Source organism: Mytilus californianus, unplaced genomic scaffold (genome assembly GCF_021869535.1).
Source record: "Mytilus californianus isolate M0D057914Y unplaced genomic scaffold, xbMytCali1.0.p SCAF_4, whole genome shotgun sequence".
In the NCBI taxonomy this organism is placed as follows: Eukaryota; Metazoa; Mollusca; class Bivalvia; order Mytilida; family Mytilidae; genus Mytilus; species Mytilus californianus.
This window is the reverse complement of record NW_026262690.1, coordinates 100,601,041-100,619,030: the sequence shown is the minus strand read 5'-3', so window position 1 is coordinate 100,619,030 and position 17,990 is coordinate 100,601,041. Positions and strand designations below refer to the sequence as shown.

Here is a 17,990-nt window from a genome sequence, read left to right as displayed (position 1 = left end):
TACCATCTGTTTTTATATGACCGCAAAAAATTTTGCGGTTGTATATTGGTATGACGTTGGCGTCGTCGTCATCGTCTGAAAACACATTGGTTTTCGCACTCTAACTTTAGTTTAAGTGAATGGATCTCTATGAAATTTTACCATAAGGTTCAATACCACAAAAGGAAGGTTAGGATTAATTTTGGGGGTTATGGTACCAACATTTAAGGAATTAGGGGCCGAAAAGGGGCCAAAAATAAGCATTTTTGTAACTTCCAGACATAACTTGTGTGTTAGTGTATGGATCTCTCTGACATTGTACCACAAGGTTCCATATCACAAAGGGAATGCTGGGATTGATTTTGGAGGTAATTGCCTCAAAATTTTAGGAATTAGTGGCCAAAAAAAGGGCAAAAAACAAGCATTTTTCTAGTTTCATGATAATAACTTGTGTGTAAGTGTATGGATCTTTCTGAAATTGTACTACAAGGTTCCATATCACAAAGGGAAAACTGGAATTGAGTTTGGGGGTAATTGCCCAAAACGTTTAGGAATAAGGGGGTCAAAAATAAGCATTTTTCTAGTTTCCAGACAATAACTTGTGTTCAAGTGTATGGATCTCTCTGAAATTGTACTGCAAGGTACCATACCACAAAGGGAAGGCTGGGATTGATATTGGGGGTAATTGCCTCAAAAGTTTAGGAATTAGGGGCCAAAAAGGGACAAAAAACAAGCATTTTTCTAGTTTCAGACAATAACTTGTGTGTAAGTGTATGGATCTTTATGAAATTGTACTACAAGGTTCCATATCACAAAGGGAAAGCTGGGTTTGAGTTTGGGGGTAATTGCCCTAAACGTTTAGGAATTTGGGGCCAAAAAGGGGCCTAAAAACAAGCATTTTTTCTAGTTTCCAGACAATAACTTGTGTTCAAGTGTATGGATCTCTCTGAAATTGTACTGCAAGGTACCAATACCACAAAGGGAAGGCTGGGATTGCATTTGGGGGTGATGAATCATAAGGGGGTTCAAAAAATTTGGGGGAGGGATTTTTTTTTCTTTAAAATTTTCCATTTTAAATTGGTTATTTCTGATTTATATATAAAAGCAAATAATAATGATATGGTTTGAATAGGTAAATTCAAAATTTTTAAGTTCTTAGACCACATTCATTCTGTGTCAGAAACCTATGCTGTGTCAAATATTTAATCACATCCAAATTCAGTGCTGTATCAAGCTTGAATGTTGTGTCCATACTTGCCCCAACTGTTCAGGGTTTGACCTCTGCGGTCATATCAAGCTGCACCCAGCGGAGCATTTTATTTTAAATTAATCTTTAAGATAGTCTAAGGATTAAAGTTTCAGAGATCAATAATTTTGTCAAACCTTCATGGAATTTTACAAAACTTGGATTGAAGCTTTTTTATGATCAAAAGAGACTAACAAGGACAAAATGTGGAATCATACTAGGCCTAACATTCTTGAATATCTAGTTTTTAGTCCCTTCCCGATGAAGTCGAAGGGGACTTTAGGTTTGCACTCCATCCGTCTGTCTGTCTGTCCACACTTTTTTTCTTCTTGCTTAAAGATATTGATTTGATATTTGGTATATAGTTTTATCATGACAAGTTACAGATCAAGTTCGAATTTTATCTAGGTCTGATGATTTTGTCCAGAGTTATGGTCCTCGGACTTAGAAAATTCACTCAAATAATCAGTTTTCCGCATTTTTTTCGTCATGCATGCAGATATTCATTTGATAATTTGTATTTAGTTTTATCATGACAAGTTACAGCTCAATTTCGAATTTTGTTCCGGTCTAATGATTTTGTGTAGAGTTATGGTCATTGGACTTAGAAAATTCAATAAAATAATCAGTTTTCCACACTATTTTTTGTCATGCTTGAAGATTTTGATTTAATAATTGGTATATAGTTTTATCATGACAAGTTACTTATCAAGTTTGAATTTTGTTCTGGTCTGATGATTTTGTGCAGAGTTATGGTCCGTGGACTTGAAAATTCACTCAAATAATCATTTTTACCCACTTTTTCTCGTCATGCATGAAGATATTGATTTGATAATTTGGATATAGTTTTATCATGACAAGTTACAGATCAAGTTCGAATCTTGTTCTGGTCTGATGATTTTGTGCAGAGTTATGTTCCTCGAACTTAGAATATTCACTCAAATAATCAGTTTTCCACACTTTTTTTGTCATACTTAAAGATATTGACTTGATATTTGTTATATAGTTCACACCATGACAAGTTATAAATCAAGTTAGCATTTTGTTCCAGTACAATGAATTCTTAACCGGTAGGGGACTATGTATTGACTTATTAAGAAGGGATATAGTTACGATACTGTTGTCAGGTCATTAAAGATTGCATATTTTGGCATTAATATTGATTCACTTATAGGGTCTTTGCATCGGCACTAAACACATTTATTTAAAAACCAGTTGTTGGCATGACACGGGTTATGTTCTTCTCATATATGTTATGATGGTATGATATTAAACCCCTAACGGGAAGGATTGTGCCTGATATTCATATGATGAAGACATAATCTTTCAATCAGTTTAATTGAAGTCTGGAGCTGGCATGTCAGTTAACTGCTAGTAGTCTGTTGTTATTTATGTATTATTGTCATTTTGTTTATTTTCTTTGGTTACATCTTCTGACATCAGACTCGCACTTCTCTTGAACTGAATTTTAATGTGCGTATTGTTATGCGTTTACTTTTCTACATTGGCTAGAGGTATAGGGGGAGGGTTGAGATCTCATAAACATGTTTAACCCCGCCGCATTTTTGCGCCTGTCCCAAGTCAGGAGCCTCTAGCCTTTGTTAGTCTTGTATTATTTTTAATTTTAGTTTCTTGTGTACAATTTGGAGTTTAGTATGGCGTTCATTATCACTGAACTAGTATATATATTTGTTTAGGGGCCAGCTGAAGGACGCCCCCGGAGTGCGGGAATTTCTCGCTGCATTGAAGACCTGTTGGTGACCTTCTGCTGTTGTCTGTTCTATGGTCGGGTTATTGTCTCTTTGACACATTCTCCATTTCCATTCTCAATTTTATTGCCATGCAATTCTCTCAGAATGCTTGTTTTACTATTTTTTTATGTTTTTTTGCCCATTACACATGTATTTTAAAAACTATTATAGATAGAGGGAAACTTTGAATAGCAAATTAGATCAGCAAAACAAAATTTACCAATAAGTCAATATGGCCAAAATTGTGAGTCTAATCCTTATAGCAGTTATTGCCCTTAAAAGACAATTTTTACCAATATTTATAGATTTTGCTCATTGTCTTAAGAATTATGATAGAAAGAGAGAACCTTTAAATAGCAAAAAAGATCAGCAACACAAAATCTTCAAAATAAGTGATTAAAAGTCAATATTATGAATAGAAATCTTCAGTGATAGGCCCTGAATAACAATTTTAACATTTGTTTTTGGTTATTGTCCATTATCTTGAAAACTATAATATTTAGAGGGAAACTTTTAAACAGCAAAAATTATCAGCAAAACAAGATAAAAAACAGAGATTTAAGTCACAAATTATATTCTTTGTACTGTTGAAGATGCACAATGATTCAAGTGAGCAACACAGGCACTTTAGAGCCTCTAGTTTAGTTGTAATATTATATAAAACTTAAACATGAAGTTAAAATTGGAAAACTATAAATCTGAATGTGATAAAGTGAACTGAATAATTTCAAGTAGCTGATAATTTTTCCCAAATTTATACTATTTTTTTTTTATTATTTTAGGGCAGATATTGATGAACACCTGTCTAAATCACCTGAATTAAGAAAAGCAGAAAAGCTAGTAGGTGACTTATCTGGTATAAATGATGATGTCAAGTCACTTGTTCATGTAAGTTCATTTAGTCTATATAATTGTTTGTTTGTTTGTTGGTATTTACTGACACTTTCAGCTACTGTTGCTATATCAGCCTGTTTTTTTTTATTGGTGGAGGAAGTTGTTGTAGTACCTGGAGAAAACCACAGACCTGTAGCGGGAAAACTATTAATAAATTTCAATTAAGATCTCTAACTGTGAGTCTAACACCTCTACCTCAGAGTTGATAGACTAGTAATCACTGTAGAGACCACTTGACCACTTGGAGGCCTCCTTAAGTGAACGATTGAATAAACAAATGGGGTAGATACAAATGAGAAATCTTAAACAATTTGCATAACTCATATTATTTTAAGGACTCTGTACAGTCTTCAGTGGTAAATAGTGTGCTTCAATTGGTTAAGAATTGCTTTAGGAAAACACATTAAGCAGATATACATTGTAACTTTGCTATCAGGAATATGTCAACCAAGTAGTTCTTAAATACAATTCAGTTTATTTTATAATGAATAGAATTGATTCCAAGACATGATACAATGAGAACAAGTTAATGGTCATCTTGTGCTTGAGTTATCTATTACAATGCTGTTTTAGTTGCTAGTCAAGTGATATCCTGCAAATATCTAGAATACCTGAAGAAAAAAAAAACTATATTACAATATTAAGGCAGCTTTCACAAAAAAAATCCATTAACCTCATTTCTTTTCAAGTTATATGAGTGCTTCATTTGCTCAAGCACATTTTCCAAAAATTTGATCTTTAATCTGTAAAATTTTTAGGCTGTTCCAAAGAAATGTGTATCTTACCACTACTCACGCCTTACTATGTACTGTTCCCCAATTTTATACATGAAAAAGCATATAACTCTAAAACAGGAGATTATTTTTGCAGTTGATTTATTTATTGGATTTTCAAATGAACTGCTTGAAATTTGCAAGGGGTCTATTTATTCAAACATTTTTGGTTCAAGCCTCTACATCAAACAGCTTGATATATTATACCTTAGAATATAATTGATTACTCCAGTAAATGTTTTTCAACCATTAACCTTGTCTTATAATTTCTACACATAATTTTGATTGAATATTTCAGAAAATAAGATTAAAAGAACATTTATTGTTTCTTTGTCACATGGTATCTCTCAAAAAGTCATGTTACTTGCTCCAAAAAGTTTTAAAAATCTACAATTTAAGTGTGGAAAAATGATGAACAGACATATTATTTCCAAAATAGGATATAGTTTAAGTGCACTTATCCACCTAAATTCTCAAAAAGAACATAATCTCCTCTTATCTTAACTTCTGCATGTTTTTAATTGTCTTTTTGAAATTTAAATTTAAAATAACACTATATACCCAAACCAAAACTGCAAGCATTAATTACAAGCATGCAGCATTTTCATTTGTATGACGTCAGGTTTTACATTAATGTAAAAGATCATTCATGAAATTTTGCGTAATTTTATTTTATTATAAATTTGTACATTTGCCAAAGCTATAATGCATTATTTCTTTATGTGATGCATTAGAACAGGAATAACAGTTCTGTAGTGTTTTTGTTTCAATATTTCAATTTTCTTGAAACCCCAGGATCTCATGCATGTGTATTGCACATGAATAGGATACGAAAAAAGTTTCAGCAACATCGTCTATGGGAGTGTAAACCAATGGAAAAGATTCAAACAGACCAATCCCATTTAAGTATTTAAAGATATGCAAATCATGTAAGAATTATAATCTAAATTTATTATCTGAATATTTGTCAATTTTAACTCTGTGAAAGTTTTTGAATCAACTCTTTGAATAATTGTGAGTTGTGTCTATACTGATGCTGAATGAAAAAGGAATAGAAGTCTGATCACTTAATTATGATTAAAGGCTTTTGTGACATTTTTGAAATGGAGAAAGATGTTAAAAAGGGTAGGTAGGCACCGCAACATCAAACAATCTAAATTTTACTTTTGGCCCTATTTCATTTTTTAATTAAGTAAATGATTCTGTGTACAATAACATTATGATTTGGTTTAATTCCTTCTCCCATTAACATACACTTGAATTTCTATAAATCTAATATTTTCATTACTTTAATTACAATATACAAAAAATGTACTTGATAGATTATCTTTCAGTCAAACAATTTCGTTTTAAATGATTTTAGTCATTTGTGGGTTAGATAGGGATAAAATATATGTCAGTATGTTGAGCAAAGGTATGAACATCTTAATTAGGATAGTTTGCATATTACATCTTAGATAAATGTGCTAATTGGTAGAATTAACATATTTCTGTAGATCAGGTTGAATAATGTACTTAAAAATACAGACAGATGCTTGAAAAATGTCAAACTATCAAGCATGCAGGTATACAGCTTGCCATGAAACATAGAACAAGTCTTTAAAGAGCCAAAATTATCAGCACGACAAAATCTACAAATGTGGCAAATGGCCAAAATCTATATTTGGTGTATGGAAAGATTTTACGATGTACATGTCAGTCTGGCAGGATTTATTTGACCTTGACCTCATTTTCACGGTTCATTGCTCAATGTTAAGTTTTTGTGTTTTGGTCTGTTTTTCGAATACTGTATGCAGTAGGTCAACTATATTTGGTGTAAGGAAATATTTTACAATGTACATGTCAGTCTTGGCAAGTTTCATTTGACCTTGACCTCATTTTCACAGTTCATTACTCAATGTTAAGTTTTTGTGTTTTGATCTGTTTTTCTAATACTGTATGCAACAGGTCAACTATATTTGGTGTATGGAAATATTTTACGAGGTATATGTCAGTCTGGCAGGTTTTATTTGACTTTGACCTTATTTTCATGGTTCATTGTCTATGTTAAGATTTGTGTTTTGGTCTGTTTTTCTTAAACTTTAAGCAATAGGTCAACTATATTTGGTGCATGGAATGATTGTAAGGTATATATGTCCGTCTGGCAGGTATCATCTGACTAGAACCTCATTTTCATGGTTCATTGGTCAATGTTCAGTTTTCCTGGTTAACTTTGTTTCTTAGATACTATAAGCAATAGGTCAACTATATTTGATAGATATAAGAAGATGTGGTATGAGTGCCAATGAGACAACTCTCCATCCAAGTCACAATTTGTAAAAGTAAACCATTATAGGTCAAAGTACGGCCTTCAACACGGAGCCTTGGCTCACTCCAAACAGCAAGCTATAAAGGGCCCCAAAAATGACTAGTGTAAAACCATTCAAACAGGAAAAACAACAGTCTGATCTATATAAAAAACGAGAAACGAGAAACACTAATGAACCACATCAACAAACGACAATCACTGAACAACAGGTTCCTGACTTAGGACAGGTGCAAACAAATGCAGCGGGTTTAAACATTTTAACAGGCGCCAACCTTCACCCTAACCTGAAACAATAGTGTAACATCACAACATAGAAAGACACACTATAAAATATCAATTGAAATGGCTTAACAAAATCAAGACATATAAACAAAAACGAGTAAACATACACTTAAAGAATAAAATTGATCTATGAAGCAATGTAAATACAAAATTAATAAAAAAAAAAAAGGGGGGGGGAGATGTAAAAAAAATATCAGAAAGATAACCATAACCTTGGACAAAATGCCGCCCAATAAAATAACGTACACAGGTAAATAAAAATAATTTTGTTGTAAGGTATACATGGAGTATGGAAATATTTTTTTGTTGTTCATAGTACGAGAACAGAAGTGAAAATTTATCTTCATACCAAACACTTATCAAATGTGGTATATATTAAAAATAGTGAGACGAGATATAACACTAAATAAGTAAACATTAAATAACAAAAATGCATTACGAAATGTATCAACAGGTCAAATTAACACGAAAGTACGATTTGAGAGTACTCGCAATTACTGAAAGCTAGTTAAAAGCCAAAAACAATTAGTAATAAAAAATCATGCATCAGAGACTAAAATCAACTAAAACACATCCCAGGGATTTAGTGTTTTAACGTCATGGACAGTCAAAGAAGACATGACTTGTGCAATGCCAAAATAAAAGTATCGACAGGCAGTAGGATAGTTAGCAGTTAACCTTTTAATAAATATGTATAATGTTATATATAGATAAAGTAATCTCTATCTAGAAAATGAACGTGGATGTGTATTTATACATCCCAAAAACCGTTTGAAAAGAATACAAATTTAGTTATGTTTTAATTTGCTGATGACAAAATCGATATTTGTGCCAGTTTTACTATATTCAAAGATCTAATTACAACATTGGTAAGATAACCTTTACTAATAAGTTTGTTTAAAGGTTCGATGAGTTTACACGGATCACATAGTGATTTCCGCACTTTTAGTACAATATTACCGTAAATAAAGGCAACAGTAGTATACCGCTGTTCGAAACTCATAAATCGATAGAGATAAAAACAAATCTGGGTTACAAACTAAAACTGAGGGAAACGCATCAAATATAAGAGGAGAACAAAGACACAACAAAAACACAACATTGGAATGTAACACACACAGAGACGAACTATAATATAACAATGGCCATTTTCCTGACTTGGTACAGGACATTTTAAGAAAAAAATGGTGGGTTGAACCTGGTTTTGTAGCATGCCAAACCTCCCGCTTTAGGATGTGAAATACTGTTTTTAATCAGTTTTCTACAGGTACAGCCAAATTTACTAATCAAATCTTTGTATCTATGAAAGAATTTAGTAAAAGTTTTAAGTAATTAATGGTAACGAAATCCCTGACTTAATAATTTACCAGTGATGCATTGATTACGTTCGTTAAAATCTATGACATCACTACACACACGGGCATAACGAACGAGTTGGGATATATAAACACCGTATGATGGAGCCAAAGAACATCGCCGTCTAAAAAAGGAAAATTAACAATAGGGAATGAAAAATCGTCTCTTTTGTCGTAAATTTTAGTATGGAGTTTCCCTTTAGAAATTGAAATGTCTAAATCTAGAAAAGGACAACTACTGCGGTTTATGTTAGATTTATTTAAAGTAAGTTCCTTTGGGTAAATTTCGGTAGTATATTTAGAGAACTCTGGATTATTTAACAAAAAAATATTATCAAGATAACGGAAGGTTTTGTTGAATGTATCATCCAAATGTAACAATGATGTGTCTTTTCTGAGTTTGGTCATAAACTGAGATTCATAGCAATACAGGAATAAATCTGCTACTAAAGGGGCGCAGTTAGTGCCCATAGGAATACCTACTACCTGTCGATACACTTTATCGCCGAAACGTACATATATGTTGTCCAGGAGAAAATTTAAAGCTTCAATCATATCTTCACATTTCCAGTAAGTGTATCTAGCATACTTTCCTTTATCGTTACAGAAAAAGGCTTTAAACGAGTTACAGCAAATAGATTTGCAATGAGATTTTTCAAAAGACCATTTAATTAAATTTGAAAACTTTTTCTTGATAAGATTGTGTGGAAGTGTAGTGTAGAGAGTAGAAAAATCATAAATGTCAACAGAATTAAAAGGACCATCAAAAGCATGTATTTTATCTAAAACCTCTAAAGAATTTTTAACACTCCAAAAATAATTAATACCATTATTTTCATAAGCTTTATTACAAACGTTAATAAGTTCTTTGATAGTAGTAAGGGAGGTAGTTAGAAGCACTGACAAATAAGTAGTAGAATACTTACTAGATGCAGAGATGAAAGGGAATTTAAATGGTTGTTTGTGTAATTAAGGTAACCAGTACATAGTCGGGACTTTCAAATGTTCGGAAGAGGCTTTAAGCTGGGTAGTGGCAGTGATATGCTTGTTTACAATTTGACTCTCTGTGGAGCGTACAGACCTGAATGTAGAAGAATTGATAATTTCGTTTTGGAGAACTTCCATGTAGTATATGCGTCACACCACCACTACATTATTGGCTGCTTTGTCTGCCAGTACAAACACAAACCGCTTTGCGAGTACTTGGAGTTTATTTTTTATTCTAGAAATGGGTATATCATGGGCCCTATTATTAATTTCAGAGTTGTTTTCAAAATGAGATATACGAATATCAACAGTATTCATAATTTTATTCAAAAATCTGTCTAGAGATTTTTCACATTTACACCAATTTTAACAGTAGGCAGACAGAGTGTCTTTAAAGACCTGACGACACTGTTTCCAATCTATCATAGATGGAGGACGATATTTAGGTCTTTAAGAAAAGTTTTGATGATGTTGAGGTCTCCTGTAATGACATGACCATAGGGAACATATCTAAAACTAGATGTTTCACAGTCTCAAGTGGAAGGAGCATTATTTTCTATATTGACGTCTGATGTAACTGACGTATAATTAAAAATCAAACTTCTGCTGGTTTTTTTTATAAGAATACAAAATAATAGGTGGTTCTTTATTATCAAAATATGGAGGTATTTGGCTATGGATGGTAGACTCATTGAATATACTAGATAAGTTAATAAAATCAATACCTCTATTTATATATTTTAATTTAAGAAAATGCCGTTTATGATTTTCAGGTTTATCGATACTAGGAAACAGCCTGTGATGACAAAAGGCTGTAATAATGCGGGTGTATTCATACAACGGGCTACAAAATGAAATTTTATCACACTCCTGAAAAATAGCATGCATGGAATGATTTTTAGGTGTACATGTCTGTCTGGCAGGGTTCATCTGACCTTGACTTCATTTTCATGGTTCAATGGTCAATATAGAATTTCCATGGTTTGGTCTGTTTCTTTTATACTATAAGCAATAGGTCATCTATATTCTGTGTATGGAATGATTGTATTAAAGGTGTACATGTATTTCGGGCTTAGTTTATCTAACCTTGACCTCATTTTCTTGGATCATAAATGTTAATGTGATACTTGTAGTGAAACTTTATATGTAGGACTATCAACATAAAATCAATGGTCAGTATAGTAGGCGAGACATTTCAGCGTGTGCACTATTGTTTGAGTTTTTAACCGGATTTTCGAAGGAAATATCGGTTATTGATTTGGGGATGTAAGGCAGACGGGTGGGCGGACGGGCGGCTGCCAAACAGTATCTCTTCAAAAACATGAAAACGCTGTGATGAATTTTTTTTCAAATTTAGATATGTTGTTTCTTGTGACTAAATGAAGGTCAAGTTCAATTTTCACGATTTTAGTATTTCTCCTTTGAGTTATCGCCATTTTTAATATCCAAAAGTGGTATTTTTAAATATTTTTCTCTTGTTATCATATTATGACTAAGCATAGTAAATGTCTTATCTCAAAATAAAATTTGGAGTGACAGATTTATTTGAAAATTTTCTATTTCCTAAGTGGTGATGATTATAAGCTATATTATTAGACATTTTGAAGTTAATTACATTATTTAATTATTATATATGTAATGTTAGAGTACTATGTTAAACCATAGTTCTTTTCAAAGGGAAATAACCCTTCAGATTTGCAAGTATGATTTTCATTATTAATAAGATCTTGGAAATATCTTAGCATATGATAATCATTGGGAGTGACAGATTTATTTGAAAATTTTCTGTTTTCTGATAAGATCTGTAGGACTGTATATATAAAGTTTGAAATTTACTAGTAGGACATTATAAATGAAGTTTGAAATTTACTGTTCATTCATTAGACATTTTGTAGATAATTAAGTCTCCCTAAACCATATATATTCTTACCCCCATCCCCCTTCAATTTGAGAATGTGCTTTTATCTTGTAATCGGTCGAGATCCCCACCCCTAAACCATATATATTCTTGTATGGGACAATAAAACAAATCAAATGAAATGTTGGGGAGTCCAAGGGTTCACCCCCACCCCCCTTCTTTTTGAAAACTTGTAAACAGTCAAGATCCTCACCCTGAAACCATATATATTCTTGTATGGGACAATAAAACAAATCAAATGAAATAAAAGGGCAAGTCCCCTGGGCTCACCCTCACCCCCTCCTGTTTGAGAACTTGTAAACGGTCGAGATCCCCACCCCTAAACCATATATATTCTTGTATGGGACAATAAAACAAATAAAATGAAATATAGGGGAAGTCCCCTGGGGTAACCCCCCCCCCTCCCCCCCCCCCTTCTTTTTGAAAACTTGTAAACGGTCAAGAACCCCACCCAAAACCATATATATTCTTGTATGGGACAAAAAAACAAATCATATGAAATAAAGGGCGAGTCCCCTGGGAATCACCCCCCCCCCCCTTACTGATAAGTTTTATAAATTTTGAAAAGACATTGTATTAATGATAAATAAAATTATGGATTTATTTTCTTCTTTTCTTTGATAAATTGTTTGAAGAATTTTGTGGCAAGTTTGTTTGTTATTCTGTAAAAACTAATTTTCTGAATGCTATATATATTTTTTTGATGAAGTGAACTCCTTTAAAAACTAAGCTTATATTGTCTATTAATAAACATGTATTTAGATTTCTGATTTTGGGCCCAGTTTTCAAGTTGGTCCAAATCGGGGTCCAAAATTAAACTGTGTTTGATTTCAACATAAATTGAATATATATAGGGTTCTTTGAAATGCTTAATCTAAACCTGTATTTCTTTTCATTATTAATAAGATAATACCACATTGAGGTCCAAAGGGTCCTAAATTATACTTTTGTTTAATTTCATCAAAAATTGAATTCTTTGGTTCTTTGATATGCTGATTCTAACAATGTTTGAGTGTTAAATCATATCTAATTTTAGAGAACTTAGTCATCACTGGTTGTTGTTATTATATTATTGATTATAATTTGAAAAATTGCATCATATCTTACTTTAGAGAACTATTTATCCAGTTTGAGTTATTTCCCTTTGCACAGAAAATATTATAGATAAAATTAACCTGTGTTTCATTTCAACATAAATTAAATATATATAGGGTTCTTTCAAATGCTGAATCTAAACCTGTATTTAAATATTAGATTTTTGGGCCCAGTTTTTAAGTTGGTCCAAATCAGGGTCCAAAATTAAACTTTGTTTGATTCACAAAAATTGAATTTATGTGGTTCTTTGAAATGCTGAATCTAACCATGTATTGAGAGATTTTGGATTGTGGGCTCCTTTATCAAATTGGTCCACATTGAGGTCCAAAGGGTCCTAAATTAAACTTTTGTATGATTTCATCAAAAATTGAATTGTTGGGGTTCTTTGATATGGTGATTATAATATGTACTTAGATTTTGGATATTGGACCATAATAGGTTAATGTCCAATGTCAAATATTTCAGTTCTTTGACCACATTCATTTTGTGTCACAAACCTATGCTGTGTCAAATATTCAATCACAATCCAAATTCAGAGCTGTTTTAAGCTTAAATGTAGTGTCAGGGTTTAATCTCTGCAGGAAAATCCGGTTTGCTGTCACTCTGACAGCCTCTTGTTGCCTATTATTTTGAAATTGTAATAGATAGATAAAAACTTAAAATAGCACAAATGATAAGCAAGACAAGATCTACAAATAAGTCATATGGCTGAAATCTTAAGTCAACTCTTTATTGGAGTTATTGCCCTTTAATGATAATTTTCAACATTTTTGTGCATTTTCTGCCTATTATCTTGAAAACTATAATAGTTAAAATGAAACTTTAAAAAGGAAATCAGATAAGATCTACAAATATGTCAACATGAATGAAATTGTCATTTGACTCTTAAAAGAGTTATTCTCCTTTAATAATGATTTTTACTAAAAAAAAAATGGCCATTGTTGAAGATGCAGGTGAGTAACACAGGCTCTTTAGAACCTCTGTTTTTTGTAACATAATGGTTTAAATTGAAAATAAATATAAGCTGTAATAATCCATTTATATTTTTAATATTTTTTTATTAGGAGGTTGACAGATGTAAATTATTAGAGGACAGGAAAAAAAAGGTAAAGCACAACCATTTTTATGACCTTGAATGACATTGTCTTCCAGTATCTCACAAATGGGTTTCCATTCAATAATTTGTCAAAAACATTTAAAATTTTATCATTGTAAGGCTTAAACACTAGTCAAGTAGAATTTGACTGTTATCATTTGTCATTTCAAGGTTTATAGGGAAGTAAATAGACAGATTCTATGTTTCTGCTCATGCAATGATTGAGGATGCTCAAATAAAACCTTTGAAACTTAAAGGAAATAGAAGATACCTTTTAACACTATTGAGGTTGAATTAAACAATTTTGTAATTTAGAATTTGTTCCCTTTGATATAAATATAAAGACTAGCAAGGTTTCATATTTTTTGGATTCAATGACTTGAGTAACAAGACAAAAAAGTTTATGCTTGTTGATGATGTTTGTTAAGTTTCACAAACACTTTTGGAAAAATCTTCACTTCTGAAACATACAGACCATTTTAAACCAGGTTTTAGCTGATTGCTTTAAGGGTATCTTGTATAAAATGTTTTAGCTCAGCTGGCCCAATGGCAAAGTGAGCTGTTCTCATCACTTTGCGTCCATTGTCATCTGTCATTGTCTGTTGATTTTTGTCTCACCTTCGAGGAAAGTTGTAATGTAACACCGCTGTTCTTGGTTAGGGGGAGGGTTTAACGCCAGCAAACATGTTTAACTCTGCCACATTCTGTATGTGCCTGTCCCAAGTCAGGAGCTTTTAATTCAGTGATTGTCGTTTCTTGCTGTTTATCATATATGTTTTTCGTTGGTTGTTTTTTACATAAATCAGGTGGTTGGTTTTCTTGTTTGAATTGTTGTACATTTGTTATTCTGGTGCCTTTTATGGCTTACTATGTGGTATGAGTTTTGCTCATTGTTGAAGGTTGTAATGTGACCATTAGTTGTTATCTTCTAAGTCATTTGACTCTGGTGGATTGTTGTCTCATTGGCAATCATACCACATCTTCTTATTTTTATACGACCGCAAAAAATTGGTATCAAATCGTCGTCGTCAGCATCTTGGTTTCTGGACAATAACTTTAGTTTAAGTGTATGGATCTCTATGAAATTTTACCAAAAGTTTCAATACCACAAAAGGAAGGTTGGGATTGTTTTTGGGGGTGATGGTCCCAACCGTTTAGGAAAAAGGGGCCAAAACAAGCATTTTTCTAGTTTCAGGACAATTACTTGTGTATAAGTATTTTGATTGCTCTGAAATTGTACCACAAGGTTCAATACCACAAGTAGAAGGTCGGGATTCATTTTGGGAGTAATTGCCCAAACCATTCAGGAATGAGGGGCCAAAAAGGGTCTAAAACAAGCATTTTTCTAGTTTTCAGACAATAACTTGTGTTTAAGTGTATGGATGTCTCTTAATTCTTAATTTGTAACACTTTTTTTTTTTTGGAAGGGGGGGGGTAAACAAAATTTTGTTTTTTTTTTGGGGGGGGGGGGCAATTTTTTTCCTCAAAAGAAAATTTTCTCTAAATATTATTTTTTTTTGGCAGGGGGTAAAAAAAACAAAAATTTGGGGGGGGGGGGGGGGTAAAAAAAATTTTTGGGGGGTAAAAAATTTTTTTTTTTGGGGGGGGAGGGGGACCAATCTTGATGGAACTATCCTATAATGTTGACCACCTGACTTTGGAATGTGCAAGATGGCCACGGTTACCATGGAAACTTAAAATGTAAAAAAAAAAATCAAAATTCTAAATCTTTCATTAATTAAAAATTTCAAAAATTTCAAAATGCTTCAAACTTGAAAAAACTTCATAGTAATGATAAGCACCATTTATAGATGTGGCATTTGGCGTTATAATTTCCAAAATGGCTGCCGTTACCATGGAAACAATGCAAAAAAGGTTAAAATGCTCCGAAAACCTTAAAGTAGCATTTCCTCTCTTAAAATGGTAGGTCAATTCCATTGAAACTTTGATGGTATGTTCCCTCCCATGTACCAATGTAGCATCTGTCATTAAAATTTTTGGAATGGTCTCTGTTACCATGGAAACCAGCAAAAATGTCAAAATTTTCAAAATTCTCCAAACTTAATGAAACTTAATATGATTGTTAACTGGCATCTATAGATGACACTTTTGACTTTGGAACTTTCAAAATGGCCGCCGTTGCCATGGAAACAGAAAAAATGTCAAAAATTTCAAAATGCTCTAAATGTTCTGAAAATTTATAGAAAGACATATAGCAATATATTTATGTGCATTCACTGTTTAAAATGTTTCGAAATGGTTGCCGCTTAGTGGCAATGGGGGACAGGGTGACATCCGCTATTGCTTACAATGGCAATTCTAGTTTTTATTATTATTATGGCACCCTCAACGGAGTTGGGGTGACATATTGTTATTCTACATTTTTTTTTTCTTATTATTTTTCTTCCACTTTGTTTGTCCAGCTTATATCTCGGAATTTTATGAACAAATGTTAATGGAACTATTCAATAATGTTAACCAGGATGTGCAGATTTGCAATCGGGGTATGGCATTTTCAAGATAATCTAGGTATAGTCTGAAATGGTCTCAACAAATGCTCAACCAGTTTCAACTCAGACTCGACCAGTCTCGATCCAGTTTGACCTGTCTTGACCAGTCTTGACCTGTCTCGACCTTCAAGTTTAGTCTAGACTGGTCTGAATCAGCCCATCTTACTCAATTATATATTGATCTTACAAAATTCCTGGTTATTTGGTAGTTTGGTTCATTGCTTTCAAATTTAAGGATTTAATTAATAGGTAAAAAAAAAAGCTAAAATTTTCAGTTTTGACTAAATTCAGATAGATACCTATAAATTGAATATTTAAATTTGGCAGCAATAAACCAAACTACCAATTAACCTGGTATTTTGTAAGATTAAAATATAATTGAGACAGCTGTAGATTTTGATGAAAATCAAAGTTGATTTGAAAAAGTTATAGAAATTGTTAAAGGTGACTATCTGAATTTAGTCCGAACTGAAAATTCCAGCTTTTTTTTACCTACAAATTAAATCATAGAATTTGAAAGAAATAAACCAAACTACCAAACAACTTAGCATTCTGTAAGATCAAAATATAATTGAGATAGCCCTATAGTTTTATGAAAATCCAAGTTGATTTGGAATAGTTATAAAAAAAATTCAAAGGTGACGACCTGAATTTAGTCCGAACTAAAAATTCTAGCTTATTTGACCTATCAATTAAATCCTTAAATTTTACAGCAATACACCAAACTACCAAACAACCTGGCATTGTGTAAGATCAATATATAATTGAGAAAGCTGTAAAGTTTGATGAAAATCCAAGTTGATTTGAAAAAAGTTATAAAAAAATTTAAAGGTGACTATCTGAATTTAGTCCGAACTGAAAATTCTAGCTTTTTTTTTACCTATTAATTAAATCCTTAAATTTGACAGCAATAAATCAAACTACCAAACAACCTGGCATTCTCTAAGCTCAATGCATAATTGAGATAGCTGTAGAGTTTTATGAAAATCCAAGTTGATTTGAAAAAGTTATAGAAATAATTAAAGGTGACTATCTGAATTAAACAAAACTGAAAATTCTAGCTTTTTTTACCTATTAATTAAATCCTTTAATTTGACAGCAATGAACCAAACTACCAAATAACCTGGAATTTTGTAAGATCAATATATAATTAAGTTAGATGGGCTGATTCAGACCAGTCTAGACTAAATTTAAAGGTCAAGACTGGTTGAGACAGGTCGAACAGGTCAAGACTGGTCAAGACAGGTCGAGACTGGTCAAGACTGAGTCAAGACTGGTCGAGACAGGTCAAAACTGAGTTGAGACTGGTCGAGCATTTGTCGAGACCATTTCAGACTATACCAAGATTATCAAGTACTGAATCAGACTTGTTAAGTAAAGTCAAGACCAAAGTCGAGTACAGTTAAGTACAGTAAAGTACTGTCGAGATTATGTCAAGTCTTCTCAAGTAAAATCTGTGCTTGACCTTACAGGTCCAGTAAAGTGATATGCATTAGTGACGCCTTACAGGTCGAGCACAAAACATGGTCTTTTCAGACTCTGAGCAGTTTGTAGTGTTCTTCTTCCTCCTCTTCTTCTTCCGCCGCTTTTAAATTTGAACTTGTCCGCACGCTTTCTCCAAAACCGGTGGTCAGATTAACTTAGGGTTCCACAATATGTTAGAATAACATGTCTAGTGGTGCATTCAGGGTTTTGTTTGTGCAATGGGGTTTATAAAGGGATACTTCGAGGGGCCAAAAGAAAGGAGGGTTTTACTATAGAACCCTATGGGATTTTATTTTTTTTTATTTTCAAAA

The 17,990-nt window shown here is 32.5% G+C and overlaps 1 protein-coding gene across 5 annotated transcripts in view; it reads left to right on the top strand.

Annotated features, from left to right (window-relative positions):
• LOC127698926 (TALPID3 protein-like) overlaps positions 1-17,990 on the top strand; it is a 480,691-nt gene that overhangs the window by 199,893 nt on the left and 262,808 nt on the right. For 4 of the 5 annotated variants that reach the window (XM_052202653.1, XM_052202654.1, XM_052202656.1 and 1 more), the window contains 2 exons: positions 3,759-3,864; positions 13,653-13,694. In XM_052202653.1, coding sequence (XP_052058613.1) covers positions 3,759-3,864; positions 13,653-13,694 — 148 coding nt within the window. The remainder of the gene's footprint in view (positions 1-3,758; positions 3,865-13,652; positions 13,695-17,990) is intronic. The other variant, XM_052202655.1, reaches the window with a different exon arrangement.